This window comes from Rana temporaria, chromosome 3 (assembly GCF_905171775.1).
Source record: "Rana temporaria chromosome 3, aRanTem1.1, whole genome shotgun sequence".
In the NCBI taxonomy this organism is placed as follows: Eukaryota; Metazoa; Chordata; class Amphibia; order Anura; family Ranidae; genus Rana; species Rana temporaria.
In genome coordinates, this window is record NC_053491.1 from 467813615 (window position 1) to 467840447 (window position 26833).

At 47.9% G+C, this 26833-nt stretch overlaps 1 protein-coding gene across 2 annotated transcripts in view; it reads right to left on the reverse strand.

The window, feature by feature from the left end:
* PLD2 (phospholipase D2) overlaps positions 1-26833 on the reverse strand; it is a 129424-nt gene that overhangs the window by 35135 nt on the left and 67456 nt on the right. For both annotated transcript variants that reach the window (XM_040346903.1, XM_040346902.1), the window contains exons 8-14: positions 20485-20577; positions 17156-17308; positions 11875-12024; positions 9351-9434; positions 9016-9094; positions 7244-7354; positions 3156-3356 (exon numbers count right to left, since the gene is read on the reverse strand). In XM_040346903.1, the coding sequence (XP_040202837.1) occupies positions 3156-3356; positions 7244-7354; positions 9016-9094; positions 9351-9434; positions 11875-12024; positions 17156-17308; positions 20485-20577 (871 nt within the window). The remainder of the gene's footprint in view (positions 1-3155; positions 3357-7243; positions 7355-9015; positions 9095-9350; positions 9435-11874; positions 12025-17155; positions 17309-20484; positions 20578-26833) is intronic.

The window sequence follows — 26833 nt, forward strand, 5'->3', positions numbered from 1 at the left end:
CTCTAGGGGTCGGGGGTCAAGGCTACACTTCCTTTATAAGCAATGCATCATGGCACAAAGAGAGAAGAGCAGGCACCATCCAGGGTCTTTTTGTTTTATTCCTGAACACCCCACAGCTTGGAGACCTTCCTAGCTGCTGCGACTATTGGTAAGCAAGTCTACAAAACGTGAGTCGCTGCCCCCGTCTATAACTGGCCAAAACAGCAAGGTAATCAAGTCTACCCATCCTGTATAAGGGCAAATCGTCAGGTGTAGAATGCCAGGAGATGGGTCAGTTATTGGCGTTCTTTTTAAGAGTCTACATTTCGTATTGCTGTTGGTCACTGATCCAGTGCAACATGTTCAAATAGGTGCAGGAAGCTGAAGGGGCCAGCCTATGGGGTTTATTTACTAAAACTGGAGAGTGCAAAATACATAGCTCCCAACTGTCCCCGATTTTAAAGGGACTGTCCCCGATTTGGAAGTGTCCCTCTGTCTTTCTCATTTGTCCCTCATTTTGGTCTATATAGTTCCATATAAAATGCACTTTTTACTCATCATCCAATTTCTAAATTGCTGCATTTGTAAAATCCAAAAGCCAGTATAAAGGAATAGTAGTGGCAAAAAAAAAAAAAAGCATTTGTGCTTTTAATATTTTTTTTGTACAATTCTACTTTAACCACTTAACTCCCGGACCATATTGCTGGTCAAAGACCAGAGCACTTTTTGCGATTCGGCACTGCGTCGCTTTAACTGACAATTGCGCGGTCGTGCGACGTGGCTCCCAAACAAAATTGGCGTCCTTTTTTCCCACAAATATCCTACGTATAGCTATGGGCTCTCGCGCAGGGGAGCCGACCAGCCACCGTATAACTGCGGCGGCTGGTCGGCAAGTAGTTAAGAGGGCATGGCAGGGGGTGTGTCCTACGCCTACATACTTTTGCTAATAAATGTCCCCCGTTCTCATCTCAAAGAGTTGGGAGGTGTGAAAATCTGCTGCAACTCTGCAGGGCCGCTGTTAGAAATTATGGGGCCCCATACAGCGCCCCTTCAACCATGCCCTTGACCCCACCCCTGGCTCAAAACAGAATGCAGGTTTGTCGCCGTTTACATATGCGTATGGAGCCAATGTGTGCGTTCGCAATTGCAAAAAAGCAAGAAGTTCCAGGAGCAGTTGAAATTTATTTTAAATTGTATTTCATTACAAATAAAAAAATATATATATCTTACGCTGTATCGTTACATATTTTTTATCTTTTTGGCTTTCACAAGGGATGAACAACATCCCTACGGGGAGAACTGCTACAAAAGCTTATTTTTTTTAATGCAGTAACTGTATTGTTGCCCGGGCCCCACTGTGTAGCCAATGGGGATGGGCCCGGTACAATAGGGACGGTTGTATCGCCCTATCAGCAGCTCTGCATAGAAACCAATCAGCTTCTAGATTTTTTTTATTCTTTTTGCCAACGCTTAATTAGAAGTTAGAAGCTGATTGGCTCCCATGCAGGTCCTCTTCTCCACAACCTTGGCCTGTTAGCTGTGGGGGGCTGCAGTTGGGGGGGCTTATTGGAATCTGGAAGCCCCCTTTAAAAAAGGAAGCCCGTAATATCATTACTCCCCGTGTGAATGAGTAAAGGATACATAGTACCACTACGCTTTCAAAAAAATTGCACCCTTAAAATAAAGCCACCCAAATATATTTGACAAAAATAAAAATATCCCAAAAAGTCCCTCATTGTAAATCCATCATCAATTACAATGCCCACCACGTGCCAACTCACTAAAATTAAAAACTTGACAGACCCGGTGTACATGACCAATCCCAACTGTACTCCTGCCCAGGGCTTTTTTTTCAGGGGGAACGGAGTTCCGGCACCTCCAGCAATTAATGTATGTAATAGCAAGGAGTGCTGGGGTGTGCTATTGATGCTGGCTGCTGGGGAATCTATTTTTGTATGAAGGTCTATTGTTTCTGGGTAGGGTTATTGTTGCCGATTGGGGTGTTCGTTTGCTGGGGGGGGGGGGGGGGTCAATTGTTGATTGGAGGGATCTACTGTTGCGGGTGAGGTCTATTGTTGCTGGCTCCTGGAGGTTCTATTGAAGCTGGCTGTTGGGGGGTCTATTGTTGCTGGGTGGTATTTTGTTGGGGGGGGGGGGGCTATTGTGTGTGGGATCAATTGCTGCTGGGGTGGTGCTTTGTAGCGGGGGGCCCATTGTTTCTGGGGTGGGGTCTATTATTGCTTACTGCAGGGGATCTATTTTACTGGGGATGAGCTTTGGCGTGTTCGCAGTCCACGTGCAGAGCAGGCCAGGAAGTCGGCACGGCGCTGCGCTAATCACAGGCAGGGAGACATTGAGACAGAGATCGGGAAATGTCTCCCTGCCTGTGGTTAGCGCAGCACTGTGCCGACTTCCTGGCGGGCTCTGCCTGTGGACTGTGCGAACACGCAGCAGCTCATCCTTACATTTTACCGTTGTCCTTGTTATCATTAACAAATTCAGTGCAAATCACTTAGTAGCACAAGATGATACTTGGTTCTGTATTCTCTAAAAGGGTTGGTACTGGAAGGTGGAACCAAGGGACAATACTCCGAGGTGGGTAGGGAGCAGAAACAAAGGGTAACTCAGAAGGGGGGGGGGTTCCTTAGAAAAAAAGCCCTGCTCCTGCCTATAAGGCACAGGGCAGAGCTAGTAGGAACATCATTGACCAAATATGTTCAGATTTGGGCAGTGATATCGCAGCTATTCTCACCCCAATGCTTACATGGGTAGGGATTCCCAGTCACGTATGCCAGTGATGGCAGCTGTTGCTATTTAGGCAGCAGGCAGGTACAAGCACCATTGACATCAGGAGGCCGTCATTTATAGAAGCAGTAGAAATCACGCTTGAATATATAATATACTCAGCTCCTGCTGAACAGAAGGCCGAAAAGGCCGAAGTTTTGGTGTTCTTCGTCATGTTGTGTAAAGCAGGATATGGCAGAAGAGCAAGATGAAGTACCATTTATTGGTGACAGGAAGGGTAGTACGCACATAATGGCGGAGCAGAAACATGGCTTAGGAGTAGTGTTAGTTTGGAGTAATAGTAGTAAAGTAAAGTATCAGGGTAATAGAAGTACTGGAGTATAAGGTTACAGAGTCAAGTAGAGACCTCTTTACGTAGACTTGGTTGATACCTGTTGTTGCTGCTGCTGCTGCTGTTGCTGTTGCATCTTGCCAGAGCCCACATCTGTCAGGCGATAATCGTGGTCATCCCATCGTCCATAGGCCAGATCCAGACCCCCCAGAAAAACGATAGACTGGTCAATGGCCACCATCTTCTCATGGTGAGCCCAGAGGAACACGATGGAGGAGACATGATCCGGGTGACGCATCACCTAAAACAGGATGGAGAGAAGCCGAGATGTCACCTCACTGATGGATAATAATAAATTAAAATAATGGCCAATTCATCATGAATGAACAGAACGTATGATTTATTAGGTGCATAGTAAATGAAGATGATTAATAAATGAAATGTTTTATATGTGTAGTGCCTGGTTACTTTCTAGAACCGGTGCACAGTTAAAATTAGAGGTGATCAGAGAGTTAGGTAACTAATTTGTTCAAATTTAGGCCTTTGTCTCAGCTTTGGCTGTGCTGTGGGCTCATTCTGTCCTTTCTGGGGTGCTGATCACACCCCAGGTCGACAGGTGGCAGCAGTGGAGTCAAGGATTGGGTGCTCTTACCCAGGGTATTTATGGGACAGACACCATTGGTCTGGGTCCTCTTCCAGTGTGGTGCCCACCTTTAGGGTTGCCATACCACGGCACCACGGCGCAATGGCCTTCCAGGCCGGGGTGTGCGTGCCACGCGGTGTTCCTGACTCCGGGACCACGTTGGCCCCGAAGCATCTGAGCTGTGGCTGGGCCCCAGTGAGCGACTGGGTCCCCAAATCTAAAGTGGTCCCAAACCTTAGTCCTGCTAGAGGAAGCTGTTGGTGGAAAGTCTGCCTGAGGAGAGCCAAGAGAGGCTGGCGATCCAAAAGGGTTTCGACCATCCACCAGGGATCGAGGTAACCGGGTACGGAGAGGCTGGACGTCAGTCGCCTATCAGTCGGTAACCTACCTACAACTACCTGAAGGAGATCCAGGTGTCAAGTCTGCTAAGCAGGATTATCTCCGCTGTTTCATCCATAGGGAGGGTCTGTGGCAGAGACTTTTTCAACCAAGTTCTGAGGGACATTCTGGCTGCCAGGCTGGTGAGAGGCCAGTCCAGGTGCACTATACCCACTCTGGCTGGAGTGGCGATAAAGAAAGTGTCATTGGAAGCAGGACTGTTTCCCGTTACTCGCACCTGAATCTGCTATCTCAATTTCTACTGAATCTCTACTCTTCACCAAGTTTTACTGTTTTTACCCGGCTGGGTAATAAAGAGCACAGAAAAGACACTTGTCGTGGACATTCCGTTACTGCAACTTTCACCAAATACCCCTAAACGGCGGAAGGAACACAAGGTAACATGCCGCCCAAAACAAACCAGCAGCTCCTTCGGGGGTAGTGCTACATATGTATATAGGTATGATGAATAGAAATGACAAATGATGTACAGTATAATGAAGAAAGATCATGTATGCCATGATGAATTATGGAAATGATGAAGATGAAAACTTTGTGATGCATGATTAACAGTGATAAGAAGTCATAGAGGATGAATGAATATGTCACGTTACATGAAAATTATGCATTTTGGAGAAGAACAAATGAAGATGACAATCATGCTTTCTGGAGAACAATATAAAGAAGAATAATATGATGTGCGATGAATCAGGATGATGTGTTGCTAAACAGTAAATAATTATCATGGAAGACACATTTTAGACAATAATAATAAATGCAGATAAAAGGTGATACTTTCTGAATGATGGTGAATTAGACATGACAGTAAGATTATATATATATATATATATATATATATATATATATATATATATATATATATATATATATATATATATATATATATATATATATATATATATATATATATATATATATATATATATATATAGCGCGATACCCACTCAGGAGCCGCTGGTTGTTTTGGGATCAGCGTATTAAGTTACCTTTAATCGTTGTCTAGGGGTGATGGTAGTGAGTAGAGCAGTAAAGGAATGTCCAATCAGCGAATAAGGTTTTCTGAATGCTTAATTTCCTGGCCCAACATCAACATGAGGTAGGACAGAAAAGGTTGATGAAGTAAGAGAACCTCGCAGTATCAGGCCTGGATAAGAGGAAAGCAATTCTGCTCTCAGTACTAGTTACAGTTCGTCGCCACTCCAGCCAGAGTGGGTGAAGTGCCTCCGGACAGACTCCTGACACGAGCCTGGCAGCCGGAGTGTCACTTTAAAGTTGTTGGGAAGAACAGGCCTCTGCCACAGGCCTGGCTCCGATTGAATTAAGATGCCAGTTGAGGCCTCTGCCACAGGCTCAATGCTGACAATGTGAACGCAGAGCGAATCTTCCCAACAAGTCACGTCAGGGTCACCGTCTGACAGTTTCAGCGTACCAGTCAGTAACCGGTCACCAGATCCCGATGGTTCATTCAAGTCTCTCAGACAACCTGCCTCCGGGTTCTCCTCGAGCCGATCCCCCATCGAACGGCACACAGCCTGGGATCTCCTCAGTAGAAGGGGGACCCAGTCAGTCAATGGGGCCCCTTTGTGGCATCAGTTGCTCTAAGCCAGGAGGGCCCAGAGTCTGGAACTCCGCGTAGCGCGCGACACCAGGCCAGGTAGGCCATAGTGGTGGGGCCCGCGATGTGCGCATACCCTAAAGGTGGGTGCCGCACCCGGAATCAGGAACCCGCGAAGAACCAAGAACAATGGCCTCCGCCACAGAAATACTCCCTCCCAGCATGCACAGCGAGGCTCAACTCCTCTCATTGGCTGCTGGGAAGAAGCGGCTCCGCTCTTAATGTACTTATAAGTCTACTCACGTGTCCTATTTTCTTAGCCCTCCGCATTGACATTCTGCAGAAAACTAGACTTTATAAAAATCTTGGCTGAACAATTCCATCTTGCTTGTGGGCACTCTGCAGCCCACAAGCAAATCCTTCCGGGATACGTGAATGCTGATGTCCCAGCATTCACTGCTCTATCCCGTGCATGTGCAGTGTTGACGGCGAGCGGCGCCGTCAACACTACACAGTATTGGCGATTTCACCTGTTTGCCCTGAATTAAAATGGCGCAATTGTATCCGCCCTCGTCACGTGACCAGCTGCAAGAGTCACGTGACGTGTCAAATCACACGATAGTTCGTCTTGTTAGCTAGAGAATCGTCTCCTGGGCATAGCACACTGTGCTCCCAGGAGACATTGCAAGGTAATCCCAAGAATCACTGGGGGGAACACAGCTAGACGGACACGCCCACTCCCACGGGAGCTAAACCAGGAAGTGCCTGGTTCAGACATCATAAACACGGTATGGGATTTATTTAAAAAAAAAAAAAAATTGATAGCCAACTTTAAAGATTGAAACTGAGCCGGTGGGATGAACGATGATTTGTAAATTAGGGTGAACCTCCGCTTTAAGGGTTACTCTCCACCAGTTGCCCCACCCCTACCATGCCCATAATCCCGCCCTTATACGTGCCCTCATAAATTCTCATGAAATGACACTTGAATGTTGAATGTTGAATTAAATTGCACAAATAAATATTAACAACAATTTTACCCGTGCCCACCAACGCAGCCTCACCCCGAGCCCACCAACGCAGCCTCACCCCGAGCCCACCAACGCAGCCTCACCCCGAGCCCACCAACGCAGCCTCACCCCGAGCCCACCAACGCAGCCTTACCCGTGTCAATCATTGCAACCTCACCCGTGTAGCCTCACCCATGTCACTCATTGCAGCCTCACCCGTGTCACTCATTTCAGACTCACCCATGCAGAGGAAGAGAGAGGGCGGCCAGATAATCATAGCGGAAGAGAGCGTGGAGGATGAGGAGAGCGGGCTTGCACCGGGTCAGGAGGGCAGGGTTGTATGTGACGACGACAACACCCTGCTCTGTGTTCAAGCCGGCTCTCCTCTTCCCATCTTCAGCCATGATGATCCGACCACCTTCTCTGTTCCTCCACACTCTCTTCCTCTGGGAGAACGGCTCCCATTCATCCCCGCCAGTCGGTGGTTGCAGCCCCCCCGGCAGCCCAGCTCGACAGCCCTCATTTGCCATGCATGTTAAAAATTTAGGGCTGACCTAAAAAAGGTACAGTTGACCTCTCACCTTGATATTCGGATGCAGCAGCATTAATGTCCTCTTGCTATATCCACTGTTAATTCCCAGAGCCATTTCCATCTCCTTGAACAGCAAGATACAAACCCGGACTCCAGCCTCCTGCAAGACAATGGGGTAGATTTACTAAAAGGAAAATAGACTGAGCACTTAAAGTTGCTCTCTCCAAATGCAGTCGCTCCAAACCTTAGTAAATGAGCCAAAACGTCACTTTGCAAAGAATACCCAATCACATGCAAGGGGCATACAACCATTTATCTCTATGGCTGGCTGTACTCCCCACCTGCGTGTGAGCAATGTGCAGTGTGGTGTGGATGGCAGTGAACGCACAGAGCCCAAGTTAGACAATAAAGTTAGTTTTATTGTAGAAAGTTTCAACAACTTATTCAGGCCCGGCAGGTAGGCACACCCTGGAGCCACTTATGAACTGACACCAGTCTAAAGACTTGAAGATGCCAACAGCATCTGCAATGTAAGGAGTGGGAAGGCGGCCTGGCATGGGCCACACCCAAAGGGAGGGCTTCCTGAAGAGAGGTAGACGTGGTCCCTGCACTATCCCTACCTCTAAGCACTGCAGCACCCCCCCCCCCCCCCCCAGAGCCAGGGCTGTCTTAATGAGAGGGCACACCTGGGCACTGCCCAGGGGCTCCAGCTGCATGGGGGGGCCCCTGCACTTTGCCCAAAGCAGCTGGTCCTTGAGCCCACGCTGCCCCGAAATTGGGGGCCCCGCGATAGCACTGAGAGTGATAGATACACAGGGGAGGCAGTCTGCCTCCTACCTACTTGATGTCTGTTTACCTGCACTGTCATCATTGTAGGGACCAGGGCCACCATCAGGGGGGTAAAAGCATTACACCTGTAAGGGGCCCGATGGTCCCCAGGAGCCCGGCTTGCCCCCCTCCCGTTTTTTTTATCTTATTTTTATTTTTTGCATTACACCTGTAAGATCCCCCCCCCCCCAGGGCCACTTAAAGGCCCGGCCAGCCCCCCTCCGATTTTTTTTTTTTTTTAAGCTGTGTAAGGGTCCCAAAATTTGTGATGACCCCAGAGCATTACTTTGCCCAGGGGCCCAAGATGCTATTAAGACGGCCCTGCCCAGAGCCACCCTTTTACTTACCTGAGCCTGATCATTCCAGCTACGGAGACAGGCACAGCAGCTCCAGCCGCTGTCTCAGGTCCTCTGTGGATAGATTTAGGTCAATCAAATCCAGTAACACAGGGGGCGGGGCTGAGTCCTGCGGTCTCTGTCATTGGATGCAGCAGCAGGACTCGGGAGCATACCTGCACGAGTGCCCCCATGGTACGCGGCTCTCCGTGGGGGCACTCGAGAAGGGGAGCCAGGAGTGCCGCAGGAAAAGGAGGATCAGGGCCGCTCTGTGCAAAACCCTTGCATAGAGCAGGTAGGTATGACATGTTTGTTATTTTAAAAAAAAGTGCACCAAACCCAGGAGCCAAGGTGTCTTAAATAGACTCTGCCTGTTCTAAAATGGTCACTAGAGTCACATGGGGCGCCATTGTCCAATAAGACAGATGTCTCCTGACTGCAGGAAGCCATAGAGGAACCACAATTTTCACAACTTTCTTTTCCCCTTCTGCACTGCCTCATTGGTGTTTGGAAAATGAATAAAAGTGGTGGGAATGCACACAGTTTATACTGTATTTCAGATAATCTGTTCTAATCAAATTAACAAAGTAATTCAGAAACATAAGAAGGTATTGGGAGTAGTGATGGGGGCATAAAAAGGCAATCATCTAGAACACACCGCCTTATGCTTCAGGATGATGTCCAGCCTCCACTTGTCATCGAGTGCCGGCCTCTTCAGGTGAACCTCCGGGCTGAGCCTGCATGGAGAAGACAAGACATAAACTATACGTAAAAACAGAGAACCCCCATCCACAGCCCTATTTGGTTAAAGCTCTGTCCTTTTTATTTTGAACAGCTGTACCAAATATGCCTCTGCCTAAAAGTGATCCAGGGAGTTTGATGGGTGGGAATGGACAAGGTGGGCACTTTCCCCAATCCTTAAAAAAAAAAAACAGACGTGGTCCAGGTTGCAAAAACACCAGAGACATCCTTGATATCAAAACCTCAACTTACCACCAGTCGGTGATGAAAATCTCCTCCTGAGCCTGCATCAAAGCGTCAGCCACCGCGGCAAAATAAGTGGCACCATTAACAAACCTAAAGAGACAGATACAGGGTAAAATCAGAATTGGTAACGTGACAATAAATAGAATTACATGTTAGGCAATACTTCACCCTAGCAGTTCTAGTGTCCTAGGTTCAGACCACCCCCAGGGCTTTATCTGCACAGAGCAGGGTTTATCAACTAGGGTTCCTCCAGGGCAGCGGTTCTTAACCTTCTAGTGCCGTGACCCCTTGATAAAATTTCCAAAGTTGTGGGGACCCCTAACAGTAAAATTATTTTCATAGTGTGGGTTGTCGGCACCCAAGGCTAGACAAGTAATTTGCGCCCCTAACGCTCCACGAGTCCCTTCCACTCGTACAATATTAAAACCCCTTATGGTACATTTTAGGATGTACAAGTCCTCTTTCTCTTTGTTCTCCTTTCTTTCCCTTTTATCCCTCTCTATCCTATTTTTTTTTTCCCACATCCCTCCCTCTAGCCGTCTTGTTCTTTCTCTGCCTTTTTATTTATTCCCCAGTGGCGATTCGTCCATAGAGGGCGCTGGGGCGCCGCCCCCTCTGGCTCTCGCCCGCCACTGAGTCTAACAACATACATTCATTGCATTGCATGAATGTATGTTATTGTTGCCAGTTGCCGCTGGTCTATTCAGATGGCCGGAACTTGAGCGCCGGCCACCTGAATAACGGCAGCTGGTTGGCTGTGCTCCGATAGGCTCTCTGAGTACAGCCCTCGGCTCCCGGATGTCTTATCCTCGGAACGTACGGGGGGTGCGTTCCTTGGATAAGACTGACCGCCGTCTCAGCCAATCAGGTTCCCCGATTCTGGTTATCGGTAACCTGATTGGCTGAAGCGTCACCAAGGCGGGAGAGGACATCAAGGGACGTGGAAGGAGTAAGGTAAGTGCATTTTACAGGGCACAGCGGCGACAATGGGCACAGAGGCATCAATGGGCACAGTGGTGACAAAAGGCACAGAGGCATCAATGGGCACAGTGGTGACAATGGGCACAGTGGCAACAATGGGCACAGTGGTGAGGGGGGGGGGAACGGAATGAGTGGCAGTGCTGGGGGGGGAGATGGGATGAGTGGCAATGCTGGGGGGAGTTCTGGTCAGCCAACTTAGGTGCTCTTGATGAAGGTCATCTGCTGATCTGAGAACTGTAGTGGGGACTTTTAATGGCAACTATAACCACAGGTAGTGTAACTCAATGTGTCTCCAGCTCTGTGGTGTCTCATAGCAGTGACACCTATGTCGAAATCAGGAGATAGGGTCTCCTTCAGCACCTCCCACTTTACATTCCTCAGTCAGCTGACCTCTAGTCTCTGCCCCTCAGCCATGCTGTGAACTGAATGGGCGGCTGCGAAAAGAGGCTGAGTGGGCAGCCGTGGGCTCCAGGAACAGCCCAGCTGGGGCGGCCACAGGCTCCAGGGACAGCCCTGCTGGGCGGCCGCAAAAAGGCTGGGAGAGCAGTGCGGGCTTTAGTAACAGGCCAGGATTTGGTGACCCCTGGCAAATCATCATTCGACCCGAGGGGGTCCCGACCCCCAGGTTGAGAACCACTGCTGCAGAGGTTGCTGAGGGTTCCTTGAGCGATGAGCAATTTCTGACTCAGATAAGTTTCCGCTGACACCTTTGATCTTTTTAGGATAATTATTCCCAATGTTAACGAATCATTCTTCCCACTAACCACTTGATGTCTCCTAATTTCCAACTTGTCATGGAAGCATAAAAGTTGTTTAGAGACAAATTATGTGAGGTTGGGTGTGTCTAATGTTGATTGGACCCTGGGCAAAAAAATTCTTGGAGGCCCCCATCCAATGCACTTTTGCTCCCCACCTGCTCTGAGACATACAATAAGTATCAGCTAGGCTTAAAATCAGTTTACTTTACCAGATCAGATTGCGATTGGTTGCCAGAGCATATCATTACCACTTACAGACTGGTTGCTAGAGGTTACAGCACACATTACGGCTCACCGATTAGTTGCTAGAGGTTACAGCACATGGTTTCTTGTTGATTGGTTGCTAGAGATTACTGTACAGTAATACTGCTCACTGATTGGTTGCTAGAGGTTACAGCACATCATCTCTTCACTGCAGAGGGGCACGATATACATATGAATGCCACCTTTATTTACATATGAAGGCGGCGGCCTCAGCTATTTACATATGGATGCTCCCGTTATTTACATACGAGTGATGGTTATTTACATGTAAAAACACAGGGTCTGCGGGGGAGTCATCTGTACACAATAGGGCAGAGCTGGGCAGCATTAGTAGCAGCACTTCACACTGAGATATCAGGACACAGCAAAGGACTAAAACTTCAAGGAACAAGAGAATTTAAACTGGGATAATTAGCTAGTCTGAGGCAGCGGTTTTGGGCCCCACAACAATGACAGGGCCCAGAGCAGCTGCCCCTTTTGCCCTGCCTTAAAGACGGCCCTGGATACACATGAAAAAGCATCCTCACCACTTCACTTGCGTCCTCTCTCGCACGGGCGCATGGGCTTCAAACCGATGTATGCTCAAGAAGTCCTTCCCATGGTCTTCGGCAATCTGGTTTATCTGCTGTGCCCACCAGCGAGCCTGTCGGTAGCCGCTGCATTTTAGGATCAATGACCTGCAAGATGTGTAGAAATGTGTAAAAAGTGGTTCAACAGTTGTAACCTGGAGAAGATTTAAAAAAACAGAACTCTAGCCCCCCTTCATTCTCCTGTACTAAAATTTTGCATAAGAAGCTGCAGCAAGTCTGAGCCTACCTCATTTTCTGGCCAGCATCATCTAGCCCAAGGGTCCTCGAACTTTTTAAACAGGGGGCCAGTTCAAGGTCCCTCAGACTGTTGGGGGGTCGGACTATAGTTTAAAAAAATATATGAACAAATTCCTAGGCACACATCTTATTTGTATCGCAAAAAATAAAAAAAAACAGGAAAAAAACAATTTAATATTTAAAATAAAAAACGGTTTTAATCAACATAAACTTATTAGTATTTCAAAGACTCCCCTCATCACAGATCCCTTTCCCATTACAGAACCCCCTCTGCATCACAGAACCTCTCCATCACAGATCCCCCCCATATCAGGTCATCCATCACAAAGCCCCCCCATCACAAAGCCCCCCATCACAGACCCCCCAACACAGACCCCCCAACACAAAGCCCCCCCAACACAAAGCCCCCCCCAACACAAAGCCCCCCCCAACACAAAGCCCCCCCCAACACAAAGCCCCCCCCAACACAAACTCCTCTCCATCACAAAGCCCCCCTGTAACAGACATCACAGATCCCCTATAAGATTCCCCCCATAACAGACTCCCTAATTACAATCTCCCCCCCAATCACAGACTCCATCACAATCTCCCCCCAATCACAGATTCCCCCCGCTGCTACCTTAATCACACAAGATGTGAAGCAGGGCAGGTCCGGACAAAGGGCGGGACTTTGGGAACGTCCCACTGCCTAGTAACCAATCACACGCTTCTTAACTCAAAAGGTCCCGCCCTTTGTCCGGAAATGTCATGTTTCTCGTCTTGTGTTATAAAGGTAGCAGAGGGGAGGGGGATTGCTGCAATGTTAAAGGGGCAGTCTGTGGGCAGGGTAAGTCACACTGGAGGGCCGGATGCGGCCCGAGGGCAGTAGTTTGAGGACCCCTGATCTAGCCCTTCAACCCCTCAGCTTGACCAATGAGGGGACACCACCATCCTTGTGCCAAGTTCCTAGGTCTGTACACCTGCTGTGCCCATTATGATGGGTTCCCACCATTTCTGTGCCAAGTTACTGAGTCTGTACCTCAGCTGTGCACATTCTGTTGGGTTCCCACCAACCTTATGCCGAGTCCCCAGGTCTGCATACCTACTACCTACTGTGCCCATTATGCAGAGGCGTATCTAGTGAAAATGGCGCCTATGGCAAGCACTGAAACTGCGCCCTTGTCAAAACATTTGAAACCCACCTTTCAGATAACCAGGGACATGGCGGGGACAGAGAGGGACACTGGGGACCACTGGCAACTGGTGCTGACATTTTTGGGGGGGGGCGCAAACAAACTGAAAGAAAAAAACAATCAATTGCAGCCACTGTGCCCATGAAATGCAGCCTCTACCCTATGTGGATCCAGTCTGGTCAGTCATCGGCCGTCTTGGGTGCACCTGTCACTCCCCTCCCCAGGCAGAAGAAGAAATATTAGCAATTGCTGTGACGGCGTTGCGCTTCAGCCGGGTGGGCCCGGCGCCAGGAGCTACATTAGTGTGGGAGGCGGCTGCGGGAGGATGGGTGGGGTTTTTTTCATGCAAGGGGTGGCTTTTTGCCGCCCCCCCTCCCCATGGCGCTTGCCATGGCTTCCATACCCTAGATACGCCACTGCCATTATGAGGGTTTCTCAACATTCAAGCTAGATGTGTTAAGTTACATTATGGAGGATGCAAAAGGAGGAGCTGGGACAGCCAAAACAGGAACAGTTTCACGGGTTATGCTCAGAAGAGCTCACTGTTGGAAGTATCCAAGAAGTGAGAGAAACCTGAAGCTGACCGAGCCCACCAGGCTGCACCTCATTCATTGGATTTCAGAACTGTTTATCATGGAGGGTGGGCGTCATCACCCATCATGGTATTGTGATAATTGCATTACCCCACCAAGAGCCTGCCCACTGCTTGTATCAGGGCTGAGCCTGCCCACTGCTTGTATCAGGGCTGAGCCTGCCCACTGCTTGTATCAGGGCTGAGGGATTTTGACGAGAGTACCGAGGCAGGGTGCAGTGCAAGAGACAAGATGGCGGCACCCAACAAGGGAATAACCAGGTCTCTGGAAGAGCTTTGTGTAAATAGTGGTGAAGGAAAAGGGCTACTTTAGGATTAACTTAAAAAAAAAAAAAAAATAATAATAAAAAAAAAGGAAAAAAAAAAAAAAAAATAAAGAAGAAAAAAACAAAAAAGCTACATGGAATGTACAAGGTTGTGTTTCCAAGATAAGAAGGGTCTGGGCCGTTTCCCAAGATAAACAGCAGAGCGGACTCGTGGCAGCGAAGCTCAGCCGGCCCACCAGACTTGGCAGTCATAGAGAGAACGGAAAGAAAGGAATGAAATCTTCCTGCCAAGTGTGCCGGCAGGAAGTCTTTATGCAATGGTAATGTTTTCAGCAATTTTAAAGTGTGAATATTTTGGGTTATTTTTTTACTGTTTATTTTTCTCCCCCCCCCCCCCCTTTTTGTGATCAATTCTAGTTTTCTCAATAATCCAAAATTATTTGTTACCTCTAAAAAAAAAAAAAAAAAAAACTACATTTTCTGTTGAGAGCATTTTATATTATTATTATGAAATAATCTCATTCAGATTCAACCAACCAATTTTTTTTCTTGAAGGTAAGAAAACAATACAAATAACAGAGGAAGTAGCAGAGAATTTCTGGAGAGGAGAGTCAGAGGAAGGCGCAGAGTCCTCCAGAAGAGGCGAGTTACATAGAGGAAGGAGCAGAGTCCTCCAGTAGAGGTGAGTTACATAGAGGAAGGAGCAGAGTCCTCCGGTAGAGGTGAGTTACATAGAGGAAGGAGCAGAGTCTTCCAGTAGAGGGGAGTTACATAGAGGAAGGAGCAGAATCCTCCAGTAGAGGGGAGTTACATAGAGGAAGGAGCAGAGTCCTCCAGTAGAGGCAGAGTTACATAGAGGAAGTAGCAGAGTATTTCAGGAGAGGAGAGTCAGAGGAAGGCGCAGAGTCCTCCAGTAGAGGGGAGTTACATAGAGAAAGGAGCAGAGTCTTCCAGTAGAGGGGAGTTACATAGAGGAAGGAGCAGAGTCCTCCAGTAGAGGGGAGTTACATAGAGGAAGGAGCAGAGTCCTCCAGTAGAGGCGAGCTACATAGAGGAAGGAGCAGAGTCCTCCAGTAGAGGGGAGTTACATAGAGAAAGGAGCAGAGTCCTCCAGTAGAGGGGAGCTACATAGAGGAAGGAGCAGAGTCCTCCAGTAGAGGCGAGTTACATAGAGGAAGGAGCAGAGTCCTCCAGTAGAGGCGAGTTACATAGAGGAAGGAGCAGAGTCCTCCAGTAGAGGCGAGTTACATAGAGGAAGGAGCAGAGTCCTCCAGTAGAGGCGAGTTACATAGAGGAAGGAGCAGAGTCTTCCAGTAGAGGGAAGTTACATAGAGGAAGGAGCAGAGTATTTCAGGTGAGGAGAGTCATAGAAAGGAGCAGAATCCTCCAGTAGAGGCGAGTTACATAGAGGAAGGAGCAGAGTCCTCCAGTAGAGGGGAGTTACATAGAGGAAGGAGCAGAGTCCTATAGCAAGGCAGAGAGTTACATAGAGGAAATAGCAGAGTATTTCAGGTGAGGAGAGTCATAGGAAGGAGCAGAGTCCTCCAGTAGAGGCGAGTTACATAGAGGAAGGAGCAGAGTCCTCCAGTATTGCAGAGTATTTCAGGAGAGAAGAGTCAGAGGAAGGCGCAGAGTCCTCCAGTATTGTAGGTGAGGAGAGTCAGAGGGAGGAGCAGAATCCTCCAGTAGAGGGGTGTTACATAGAGGAAGGAGCAGAGTCCTCCAGTAGAGGGGAGTTACATAGATGAATGAGCAGAGTCCCCCAGTAGAGGGGAGTTACATAGAGGAAGGAGCAGAGTCCTCCAGTAGAGGTGGGTTACATAGAGGAAGGAGCAGAGTCCTCCAGTAGAGGCGAGTTACATAGAGGAAGGAGCAGAGTCCTCCAGTAGAGGGGAGTTACATAGAGGAGGGAGCAGAGTCCTCCAGTAGAGGCGAGTTACATAGAGGAAGGAGCAAAGTCCTCCAGTAGAGGGGAGTTACATAGAGGAAGGAGCAGAGTCCTCCAGTAGAGGTGGGTTACATAGAGGAAGGAGCAGAGTCCTCCAGTAGAGGCGAGTTACATAGAGGAAGGAGCAGAGTCTTCCAGTAGAGGTGAGTTACATAGAGGAAGGAGCAGAATCCTCCAGTAGAGGGGAGTTACATAGAGGAAGGAGCAGAATCCTCCAGTAGAGGGGAGTTACATAGAGGAAGGAGCAGAATCCTCCAGTAGAGGTAAGTTACATAGAGGAAGGAGCAGAGTCCCCCAGTAGAGGCGAGTTATATAGAGGAAGGAGCAGAGTCCTCCAGTAGAGGGGAGTTACATAGAGGAAGGAGCAGAGTCCTCCAGTAGAGGGGAGTTACATAGAGGAAGGAGCAGAGTCCTCCAGTAGAGGGGAGTTACATAGAGGAAGGAGCAGAGTCCTCCAGTAGAGGGGAGTTACATAGAGGAAGGAGCAGAGTCCTCCAGTAGAGGGGAGTTACATAGAGGAAGGAGCAGAGTCCTCCAGTAGAGGGGAGTTACATAGAGGAAGGAGCAGAGTCCTCCAGTAGAGGGGAGTTACATAGAGGAAGGAGCAGAGTCCTCCAGTAGAGGGGAGTTACACAGAGGAAGGAGCAGAGTCCTCCAGTAGAGGGGAGTTACATAGAGGAAGGAGCAGAGTCCTCCAGTAGAGGGGAGTTACACAGAGGGAGGAGCAGAGTCCTCCAGTAGAGGGGAGTTACATAGAGGAAGTAGCAGAGTCCTCCAGTAGAGGGGAGTTACATAGAGGAAGGAGCAGAGTCCTCTAGCAAGGCAGTTACATAGAGGAAGTAGCAGAATATTTTTAGAGAGGAGAGTCAGAGGAAGGCGCAGAGTCCTCCAGTATTGCAGAGTATTTCAGAATATGAAATGTTTTTTATAGAATAGTGTTGCCGATTTTGATACAACACAAGAGGTCATATTTTATGGTTGTAGAAGGACGGTCCTCGCTTACCTGGAGTAATTCTCTACCCGGACACCATATTTGATCTCGGTGTGTTTTTTGCCAACTAGCGTTCGGAATTCAGGGTCGAAGAGCAGCACACAGGAGATCTCCCCAGAATCTGGTTTCAAGTAGAGTAGAAAAGAATCTTTCACCACCAGCCACCTAGACAAAGAAAAATATTTAACTCACATTACAAACGGCATAAATATTCCCTTACATCAGAAACACGAAGGACAACCTTCAAGAAAAGTGCAACTGTTCCCCTGACATATAAATGCACTACATACCGCATGGGAGGACTGGAGACAGAACTAAACATCATAGTGGCTCCGAGCAACGGTGTAACTACAAATCATGGGGCTCCACAGCAAATTATCAATGGGGGCCCCAGTGACCTTCCTCTATGACACTTGGCAATGACAAATAGGATAATGGTGGGATTTTTCCTAACAAAGTACAGTGCCTTGCCAAAGTATTCACCCAATTGGCTTTTTACCTGTTTTGTTACATTACAGCCTTTAGTTAAATTTTTTTTTGTATCCGCTCGGCCGGGCGGCGCATGCACAGATACGTAATGGCGCCACCCAGCGCCATTTTTGAATAGCCGATTGAGTCAGGAGGACTCAGGAGGGACACTTTGGCAGTGACACTCGCCATAGGCAGAGGACGGAGCCGTGACAGCGCAGCCCAGCCCAGAGTCCAGCCCAGCTTCAAGGTAATAAAGAAGAAGGTGGCAGAAGGTGATGGTGGCACTGTGGCAGGAGGTTGTGGGGCAAGAGGTGCTGGTGGCACTGTGGCAGGAGGTTGTGGGGCAGGAGGTGATGGTGGCACTGTGGCAGGAGGTGATGGTGGCACTGTGGCAGGAGATTGTGGGGCAGGAGGTGATGGTGGCACTGTGGCAGGAGATTGTGGGGCAGGAGGTGATGGTGGCACTGTGGCAGGAGGTTGTGGGGCAGGAGGTGATGGTGGCACTGTGGCAGGAGGTTGTGGGGCAGGAGGTGATGGTGGCACTGTGGCAGGAGATTGTGGGGCAGGAGGTGATGGTGGCACTGTGGCAGGAGATTGTGGGGCAGGAGGTGATGGTGGCACTGTGGCAGGAGGTTGTGGGGCAGGAGGTGATGGTGGCACTGTGGCAGGAGGTTGTGGGGCAGGAGGTGATGGTGGCACTGTGGCAGGATGTTGTGGGGCAGGAGGTGATGGTGGCACTGTGGCAGGAGATTGTGGGGCAGGAGGTGATGGTGGCACTGTGGCAGGAGGTTGTGGGGCAGGAGGTGATGGTGGCACTGTGGCAGGAGGTTGTGGGGCAGGAGGTGATGGTGGCACTGTGGCAGGAGATTGTGGGGCAGGAGGTGATGGTGGCACTGTGGCAGGAGGTTGTGGGGCAGGAGGTGATGGTGGCACTGGGGCAGGAGGTGATGGTGGCACTGTGGCAGGAGATTGTGGGGCAGGAGGTGATGGTGGCACTGGGGCAGGAGGTGATGGTGGCACTGGGGCAGGAGGTGATGGGGCAGGAGGTGATGGTGGCACTGTGGCAGGAGGTTGTGGGGCAGGAGGTGATGGTGGCACTGTGGCAGGAGGTTGTGGGGCAGGAGGTGATGGTGGCGTTTTAAAACATACAAATATAAAAAAAAAAAAAAAAAAAAAAGTAATTTTCGGTTTCGACCTGACCTTTTATTTCTGTTTTGTTTCAGTTCTGAAATTTCCATTTCGGTGCACCGCTACATAAAACCATTTTTTAGAAATAAAAAAAAAATTATAATTGGCATGTGCGTATGTATTCACCCCCTTTGTTATGAAGCCCATAAAAAGCTCTGGTGCAACCAATTACCTTCAGAAGTCACATAATTAGTGAAATGATGTCCACCTGTGTGCAATCTAAGTGTCACATGACCTGTCATTACATAGACACACCTTTCTGAAATGCCCCAGTGGCTGCAACACCTAAGCAAGAGGCACCGCTAACCAAACACTGCCATGAAGACCAAGAAACTCTCAAAACAAGTAAGGGACAATGTTGTTGAGAAGTACAAGTCAGGTTTAGGTTATAAAAAAATATCCAAATCTTTGATGATCCCTAGAAGCACCATCAAATCTATCATAACCCAATGGAAAGAACATGGCGCAACAGCAAACCTGCCAAGAGATTGCCCGCACACCAAAACTCACGGACCGGGCAAGGAGGGAATTAATCAGAGAGGTGGCACAGAGACCCAAGGTAACCCTGGAGGAGCTGCAGAGTTCCACAGCAGAGACTGGAGTATATGTACATAGGACAACAATAAGCCGTACGCTCCATAGAGTTGGGCTTTATGGCAGAGTGGCCAGAAGAAAGCCATTGAGTTTGTAAAAAAGGCATGTGGGAGACTCCCAAAATATATGGAGGAAGGTGCTCTGGTCTGATGAGACTAAAATTTAACTTTTTGGCCAAAGAAAACGCTATGTCGGGCGCAAACCCAACACATCGCATCGCCCAAAGAACACCATCCCCACTGTGAAACATGGTGGTGGCAGCATCATGCTGTGGGGATGTTTTTCAGCAGTTAGGACTGGGAAACTGGTCAGAGTTGAGAAAAAGATGAATGGTGCTAAATACAGGGATACCACTCTGTGTGTGATTTGAGGCTAGGAAGGAGGTTCACCTTCCAGCAGGACAATGACCCCAAACACACTGCTAAATCAACACTTGGGTGGTTTTAGGGGAAACATGTAAATGTGTTGGAATGGCCTAGTCAAAGCCCAGACCTCAATCCAATAGAAAATCTGTGATCAGACTTAAAGATTGCAGTTCACAAGCACAAACCATCCAACTTGAAGGAGCTGGAGCAGTTTTGCAAGGAGGAATGGGCAAAAATGTGCCTTGGGCACTGATATCATGTGAGCTGGGGGGGCTCAACAAGCCGATTGGAGGGAGAGGATTTGTGTTCAGTGGGGAAATTTGGGGGTGTCGGATTGTTTCCAAGCCTCTGAGAGTTTGAGTGCACTTGAGCAGTCTCCGAGAAATTTGAGTCTCTCCAGCGCCCCCACCCCTACCTCTGGCCACATGGGGTACTGCATACATTAGAAGTCAACGTGGAACGAATTATCTGTGTTTCCATTGACTTCTATGAGGAAACTCGCTTTGATATGCGAGTCCTTTGGATTACATGCATTCTGCTGGAACGGATTATGCTCATAATCCAAGGTCCCACTGTATCTGTTCTAGTGTGTCCCAACTCCTGTCAGTGTCACTTTTTACTTCTTCACAGCTGACCCAATTTCACTCGTTTTTCAGAACCATTTTTATGTGGAAGAACAAAAAAAAACAAAAAAAAAAAAACACGTTTTTGGCTGTTGCTGACCTCTTTGACCAGCGGTAACAGAACTGATGATGACCGGCACAGTTGAACCCTTGAATCCGGTGTCCTCCTGATCTCTTCAGTATGAAACCTTCCCTGCAAAAAATAAATAAAAAAAATGAATAAATGCAGTCAGAGACATGGGATGTAACAACCAATCAGAAATCACTTTTCAAATACTAGATTTTAAAGCAAAGAATGACGGGCGGGAGTGTGGTGACAGCCTGGGCCACCCACGGAGCAAATCAGCATAGTGTATGGCCAGCTTAACCACTTATGGTCCGCCGTACGCCGGCTGTTTTGAAGAGGGATATCTGTTATGGCAGCAGCTAGCTACTATAACCCAGGTATCCTCTTCACCAGGCCCTCGCTACAGGACAGGCAAAACAAACAATTGCTTGGGGCCCCCAACTTCCCCTTCCCAGGCTGTAGCGTGGCCGAGCTCCTCTTCCTTCCTCCTGGAGTCCTGTCAGTCCGGCCAGGTACCGCGCGTGGTATAGGAGATTCAGTTTCCTGTTCCCGGCCGGTCTGACAGGAAGTGCACACTGAGTGCTCACTTCCTTTCAGTCCGGCTGGGAACACAGGAACTGAATCTCCTGTACCGCGCGGTGCCCGGGCACTATCTGATAGGGGACTGGGGACCCATAATGATAGAACACCGGACTGACAGGAGGAAGAGGAGCTCGGCCACGCTACAGCGGCTGGCTACAGGGAAGAAGGGGAGGTGAGAATAGAAAAACATAGGGACTAGGGAGGGGGGGAGGATCAAGAACATGGGTGTAAAAAATTAGTGAAGGCTTTGCGTGTGCGGGGGGGGGGGGGGTGCTTGGGGCCCCCATTCTGCTTGGGGCCCCCAAATTCCATCAAACGGCCCTGCTCTTCACACGGCGGTCCGGGTAAAAATCTGCCTCACTTTTTGTCCCACTGAAAGGTGTCACTAAGACAGGATATAAAGGGAATCCCCCCAGCGGAGTCACAGAGCGCTATAAAAACCTGACAGATCCAAGCTCTTCCCTAGGAGTAAAGTGTAAAATGCCCTGGGAGTTCCTGGTTTCTAAATGACAGCCTCAAATATCCACATCCCTTATTCTGAAAAAAAAAAAAAATTAAATAAAAAAAAATAACAGGAACCAAAATCAGTGGGACTTTTTAGGTACACAAAAAACAAAAGCTACTCTAAATATTAAAACTCAATTTTTTTATGCAGTACAATATAATATATAAAAAATATAATAAAAAATATAATAAAAAATATAATATATATATATATGTATATATATATATACATATACACATATACACACACACACATATATTACACACTGTATAAAAAGAGAGACATAGGATCAGTGGGAACGAAGAGGAACGCACCGGCACCTCCCTGGGTTGTGCTGTAGGTTCTACTGATGCGGAATCCTGTGTTTTGGGGGGGGGGGGGGGGGGGGGGGAGTCTTATGTTCCTAGGGGGATCAGTTGTTGCTGGCTGGGATCTACCATTGAGGGAGGGTTCTATTGTTGCTGGCTGCTGGAAGATCTACTGTATTGTTGCGGACAGGGGTCTATTGTTGCTGAGGGGCTCTATTGTTGTTGGGGGTATTATGTTGCAGGGGGTCTATTTCTGCGGGGGGGCTCTATTGTTGTTGGGGGGGTATTATGTTGCAGGGGGTCTATTTCTGCTGGGGGGGCTCTATTGTTGTTGGGGGGTATTATGTTGCAGGGGGTCTATTTCTGCTGGGGGGGCTCTATTGTTGTTGTTGGGTATTATGTTGCAGGGGATCTATTGCTGCTGGGGTGAATCGATTGTTGCTGGAGGGGGGTCAATTGTTGCTGCCTGCAGAGGAACTACTTTTCTTGTGATTAACCAATTCCATACAAAATAATTAGAACCATAAAATGATACTTGGTTCAATATTCTCTGAAGGGGGCGGAGACAAGGGGTGACTCAGAATGGAGTGCGTTCACCTATTCTTCGAGAGAGAAAAAAAAAAAGCCTGCATAGGATTTATACACTTGCGATGAAAACCTACGCCGGCGGCCTCCGGCGCAAGGCGGGCCAATTTAAATGGGCGTGTGCCATTTAAATTAGGCGCGCTCCCGCGCCGGACCTACTGCGCATGCTGCGTTCCGTAATTCCCGTCGTGCTTTGCGCGCCGTGACGTCATTTTTCCGAACGGCGACGCACGTAGCATTATTCCGTATTCCCGGACGGCTTACGCAAACAACATTATTTTTTTAATTTCAAAGCGGGAACGATGGCCATACTTTATACAGCACATACGTGTGCTGTGTAAAGTTAAGGCACCCAAAACGACGACTAACTTTGCGACGGGAAACTAGACTAGCGGCGACGTAGCGAACGCGAAAATCCGTCGGGAATCGCCGTAACTCCTAATTTGCATACCCGACGCTGGTTTACGACGTGAACTCCCCCCAGCGGCGGCCGCGGTATTGCATCTTAAGATCCGACAGTGTAAAACAATTACACCTGTCGGATCTTCTGGCTATCTATGCGTAACTGATTCTATGAATCAGTCGCATAGATAGAAACAGAGAAACGACGGCGTATCAGGAGAAACGCCGTTGTATCTCCACTGTGAATCTGGCCCAAAGTCCTTTCCGAGGTTTGCCGAGGTGTCCTCTGGCCTTTTCGGACGTTTCAGAGGCTCTCCGGTGCCCCCCCCCACCTCTGGCCGCATGCGGTATTGCAAGTCAATGCAGAACAAATTATTTTAGTTTCCATTGACTTCAATGGGGAAACTCGCTTCGATATGCGAGTACTTTGGATTACGAGCATTCTCCTGGAACGGATTATCCTCATAATCTGAGGTTCCACTGTTGTATATGTGGCCCTCTATGTGACCAATAAGCACTTCTTCGGAAGGAATGCCCTAGAAGCTATAAAAAGCCAAGTATGACCTAAAAACCAGTAGAATGGTCTGATGGATGATATGTACCGTACTTAACCACTTAAGACCCGGACCTTTAGGCAGGTAAAGGACCCGGCCAGTTTTTGCGATTCGGCACTGCGTCGCTTTAACTGACAATTGCGCGGTCGTGCGACGTGGCTCCCAAACAAAATTGGCATCCTTTTTTTCCTACAAATAGAGCTTTCTTTTGGTGGTATTTGATCACCTCTGCGGTTTATATTTTTTGCGCTATAAACAAAAATAGAGCGACAATTTTGAAAAAAATCTGTATTTTTAACTTTTTGCTATAAGAAATATCCCCTAAAAATATATATAAAAAAAAAAATGTTCCTCAGTTTAGGCCGATACGTATTCTTCTACCTATTTTTGGTAAAAAAAAAAAAAAAAACACAACGCAATAAGCATTTATTGATTGGTTTGCGCAAAATGTATAGCGTTTACAAAATAGGGGATAGTTTTATTGCATTTTTATTAATTTTTTTTTTACTACTAAAGCCGGCGATCAGCGATTTTTTTTGTGACTGCGACATTATGGCGGACACTTTGGCACATTTTTGGGACCATTGTCATTTTCACAGCAAAAAATGCATTGTTTACTGTGAAAATGACAATTGCAGTTTGGGAGTTAACCACTAGGGGGCGCTGAAGGGGTTATGTGTGACCTCATCTGTGTTTCTAACTGTAGGGGGGGCGGGGCTGGACGTGCAACGTCATTGATCGCGTTTCCCTATAACAGGGAACACATGATCAAGGACAGCGCCACTGTGAAGAACGGGGAAGCCGCGTTTACACACGGCTCTCCCCGTTCTTCAGCTCCGGGAAACGATCGCGGGACTCCAGCGGCTATCGGGTCCGCGGGTCACGGAGCTTCGGAACCGGTCGCGGAGCTTCGGAAGGGGTCGCGGAGCTTCGGAAGGGGTCGCGGGCGCGCGCCAGCGACCCACGGCTGGGCACTTAAAGAGGACGTACCTGTACGTGCCTGTGCCCAGCCGTGCCATTCTACCGACGTAAATGTGCAGGAGGCGGTCCTTAAGTGGTTAAAAACAAACCAAAAAATAAATAAAAAGAAGCACCCTAAAAAGGGCATTACTGTATCTATGCCATGAAAAGGGAATGGTTCCTAGGGGCAAATCCTGAAAGTGAAGCATAAATCAAATCATCTTTTTCATGTATTAAGTACTTTTTGATATAATAAAATAATTCACTCAAAATTGATTACTACTCAAATACTACTTTTGGCTGCTAAAAAACCCCTTTGAGGGAATTTCCAGTCTATAAATGAAATCATCAACCACCAATGGAAATACGAGGGTTCCTCAAAATGTTTCTGCAATTTTTTTTTTAACTCTTTATTAAGAAAAAGTGCGGAAACTTTAAGACCCTTCATACATTTACTAACTAGAAGTATGCCAGAAGATCATAAATGATTATAATATTGCATAGGTAGGCTATAAAGTATAAGGCAGCAGTGAAGTCCTATTTCTTGTGTAGCGCCTGGTTACTTTCCAGTACCGGTGCTATGTTAAATTTAGAGGGGGTCAGAGAGTTAGTCAACTGACCAGTTTGATTTGTTCAAATTTGGGTCCATTCTGTTTCTGGGGTGCTGATCTCACCCCAGGTCGGCAGGTGGCAGCAGTGGAGTCAAGGATTGGGTGCTCTTGTTCAGGAGGGTTTGGCCTCGCTGTGCATGCTGGGAGAGGAGTATTTGAGGCAGATGCGATCTTCCTGGGTCTCTCCTCATGTGGCGCCCACCTTTAGGGTAGCCACTTCACGCCGCCCCCTGGTGAATGGCCTTCCGGGCCGGAGTTGCGCGTGCAACGCAAGGATCTTGGCTTCGGGACCACGAGGGGGTTCCCCGAACAAAGTTGTTGAGTGGGGGGGGGGCACGGTTCAGAGTTGTTGAGCGGGGGGGGGGGGTTCCGCGGATCAAAGTTGTTGAGCGGGGGGGTGGGGTTTGTCGCCAAACGCGGGACCGCGGAATTTACCGCGAATCGTGGGGGGAGAGGGGGGTCGATCGCGGGACTATAGCACTGCGAATCGCGGGACATTCCCCCAAAAAATCGGGACGGTTGGGAGGTATGCGCTAGGGGCCTGACCATCCATCGGGGACCAGGGGAACCGGACACTGAAAGGCTGGATGTTGGCCGCCTGTCAGTCGGTACCCAAAAACTAAACTACCTGAAGGAGATCCAGGTGCCAACTCTGCTTAGGAGGATTATCTCTGCTGTTCATTTACCAGGAGGGTCTGTGGCAGAGACTTTTTCCTGAGGTTTGAGTGACATTCTGGCTGCCAGGCTGGTGAGAGGGGCCTGTCCAGGTGCATGATACCCACTCTGGCTGGAGTGGTGAGAGAGACATTACACGTGGGAAGAGGACTTCCCTATTTCTGACACCTGGATCTGCTATCTTCATTTCTACTGAACCTCTATTCTTCACCAAGTTTATTGTTTTTACCCGGCTGGGTAATAAAGAGCACAGAAAAAGAAAAAAAAAAAAAAGACACCTGTCGTGGACATTAGACATGTGCACAACAAAAATTTTCGTAGTTTTTTGTTGCGTTTCGTCTCGTTGCGTAGATTTGTAAAGATTCGTAATTTCGTAAGACGCAAGTTTTCCTTTTCGGACCCATTCGTATTTTCGTAACAGTTTTATTTTCGTTTATACTGAATGATTCATAATACTGTCTAATTTATTTCCGTTGATTCGAAATTCGTAATTTTGTTAGATAATAAATTTTCGTTTAATGGATTCGTAATTTTGTACTTTCGTAAATACATAGCAACACGCGGCTAATCCATATTAAGATATACTTTCTCTTAACCCCCGTACACACGGTCGGACTTTTTGCCAACAAACGTCAAAATTAGCGTTTTCCAAAAAAATCCGACCGCGTGTACGCTCCATCGGACAAACTTTTTCGACAAACTTTTTCGGTTTCAAAAGTCCGGCCAACTCCCTTCAGACAAAAATCCACGGAAAAGTTTGTTTGAAGTCCGATCGTGTGTACGAGGCTTTACACTGTACAATGTGACTCAGCACAAAAGAGATAAGCTGATTGGCTAAGATATTAAGTAATCACTCACCAACTACACTGCCCAGTGCCCATTTGAAAGAACGATACGAGTACACAAATTTACGAACAGACAAAGAAACGGATTTACAAATGAAAATACGAACATATGAATGAAAATACGAACAGACAAAGGATTTAAAATACGGAATGCAAATCGTTCGTTATAGATGTTATTTTCGTTCTTTCTTTTTCGGCATTTCGTATTTTAGTAAGATTGGACAATCAGCCGTTCGTATTTTTGCTTATTCGCAATTCTGTCATTTGCGTATTTTGGGTCTTTCAGCTTTTCGGATGTTCGAATTGATCTGAATGCACGAATACTAACAAATTTGTACGAAAATCCATCCGTTAC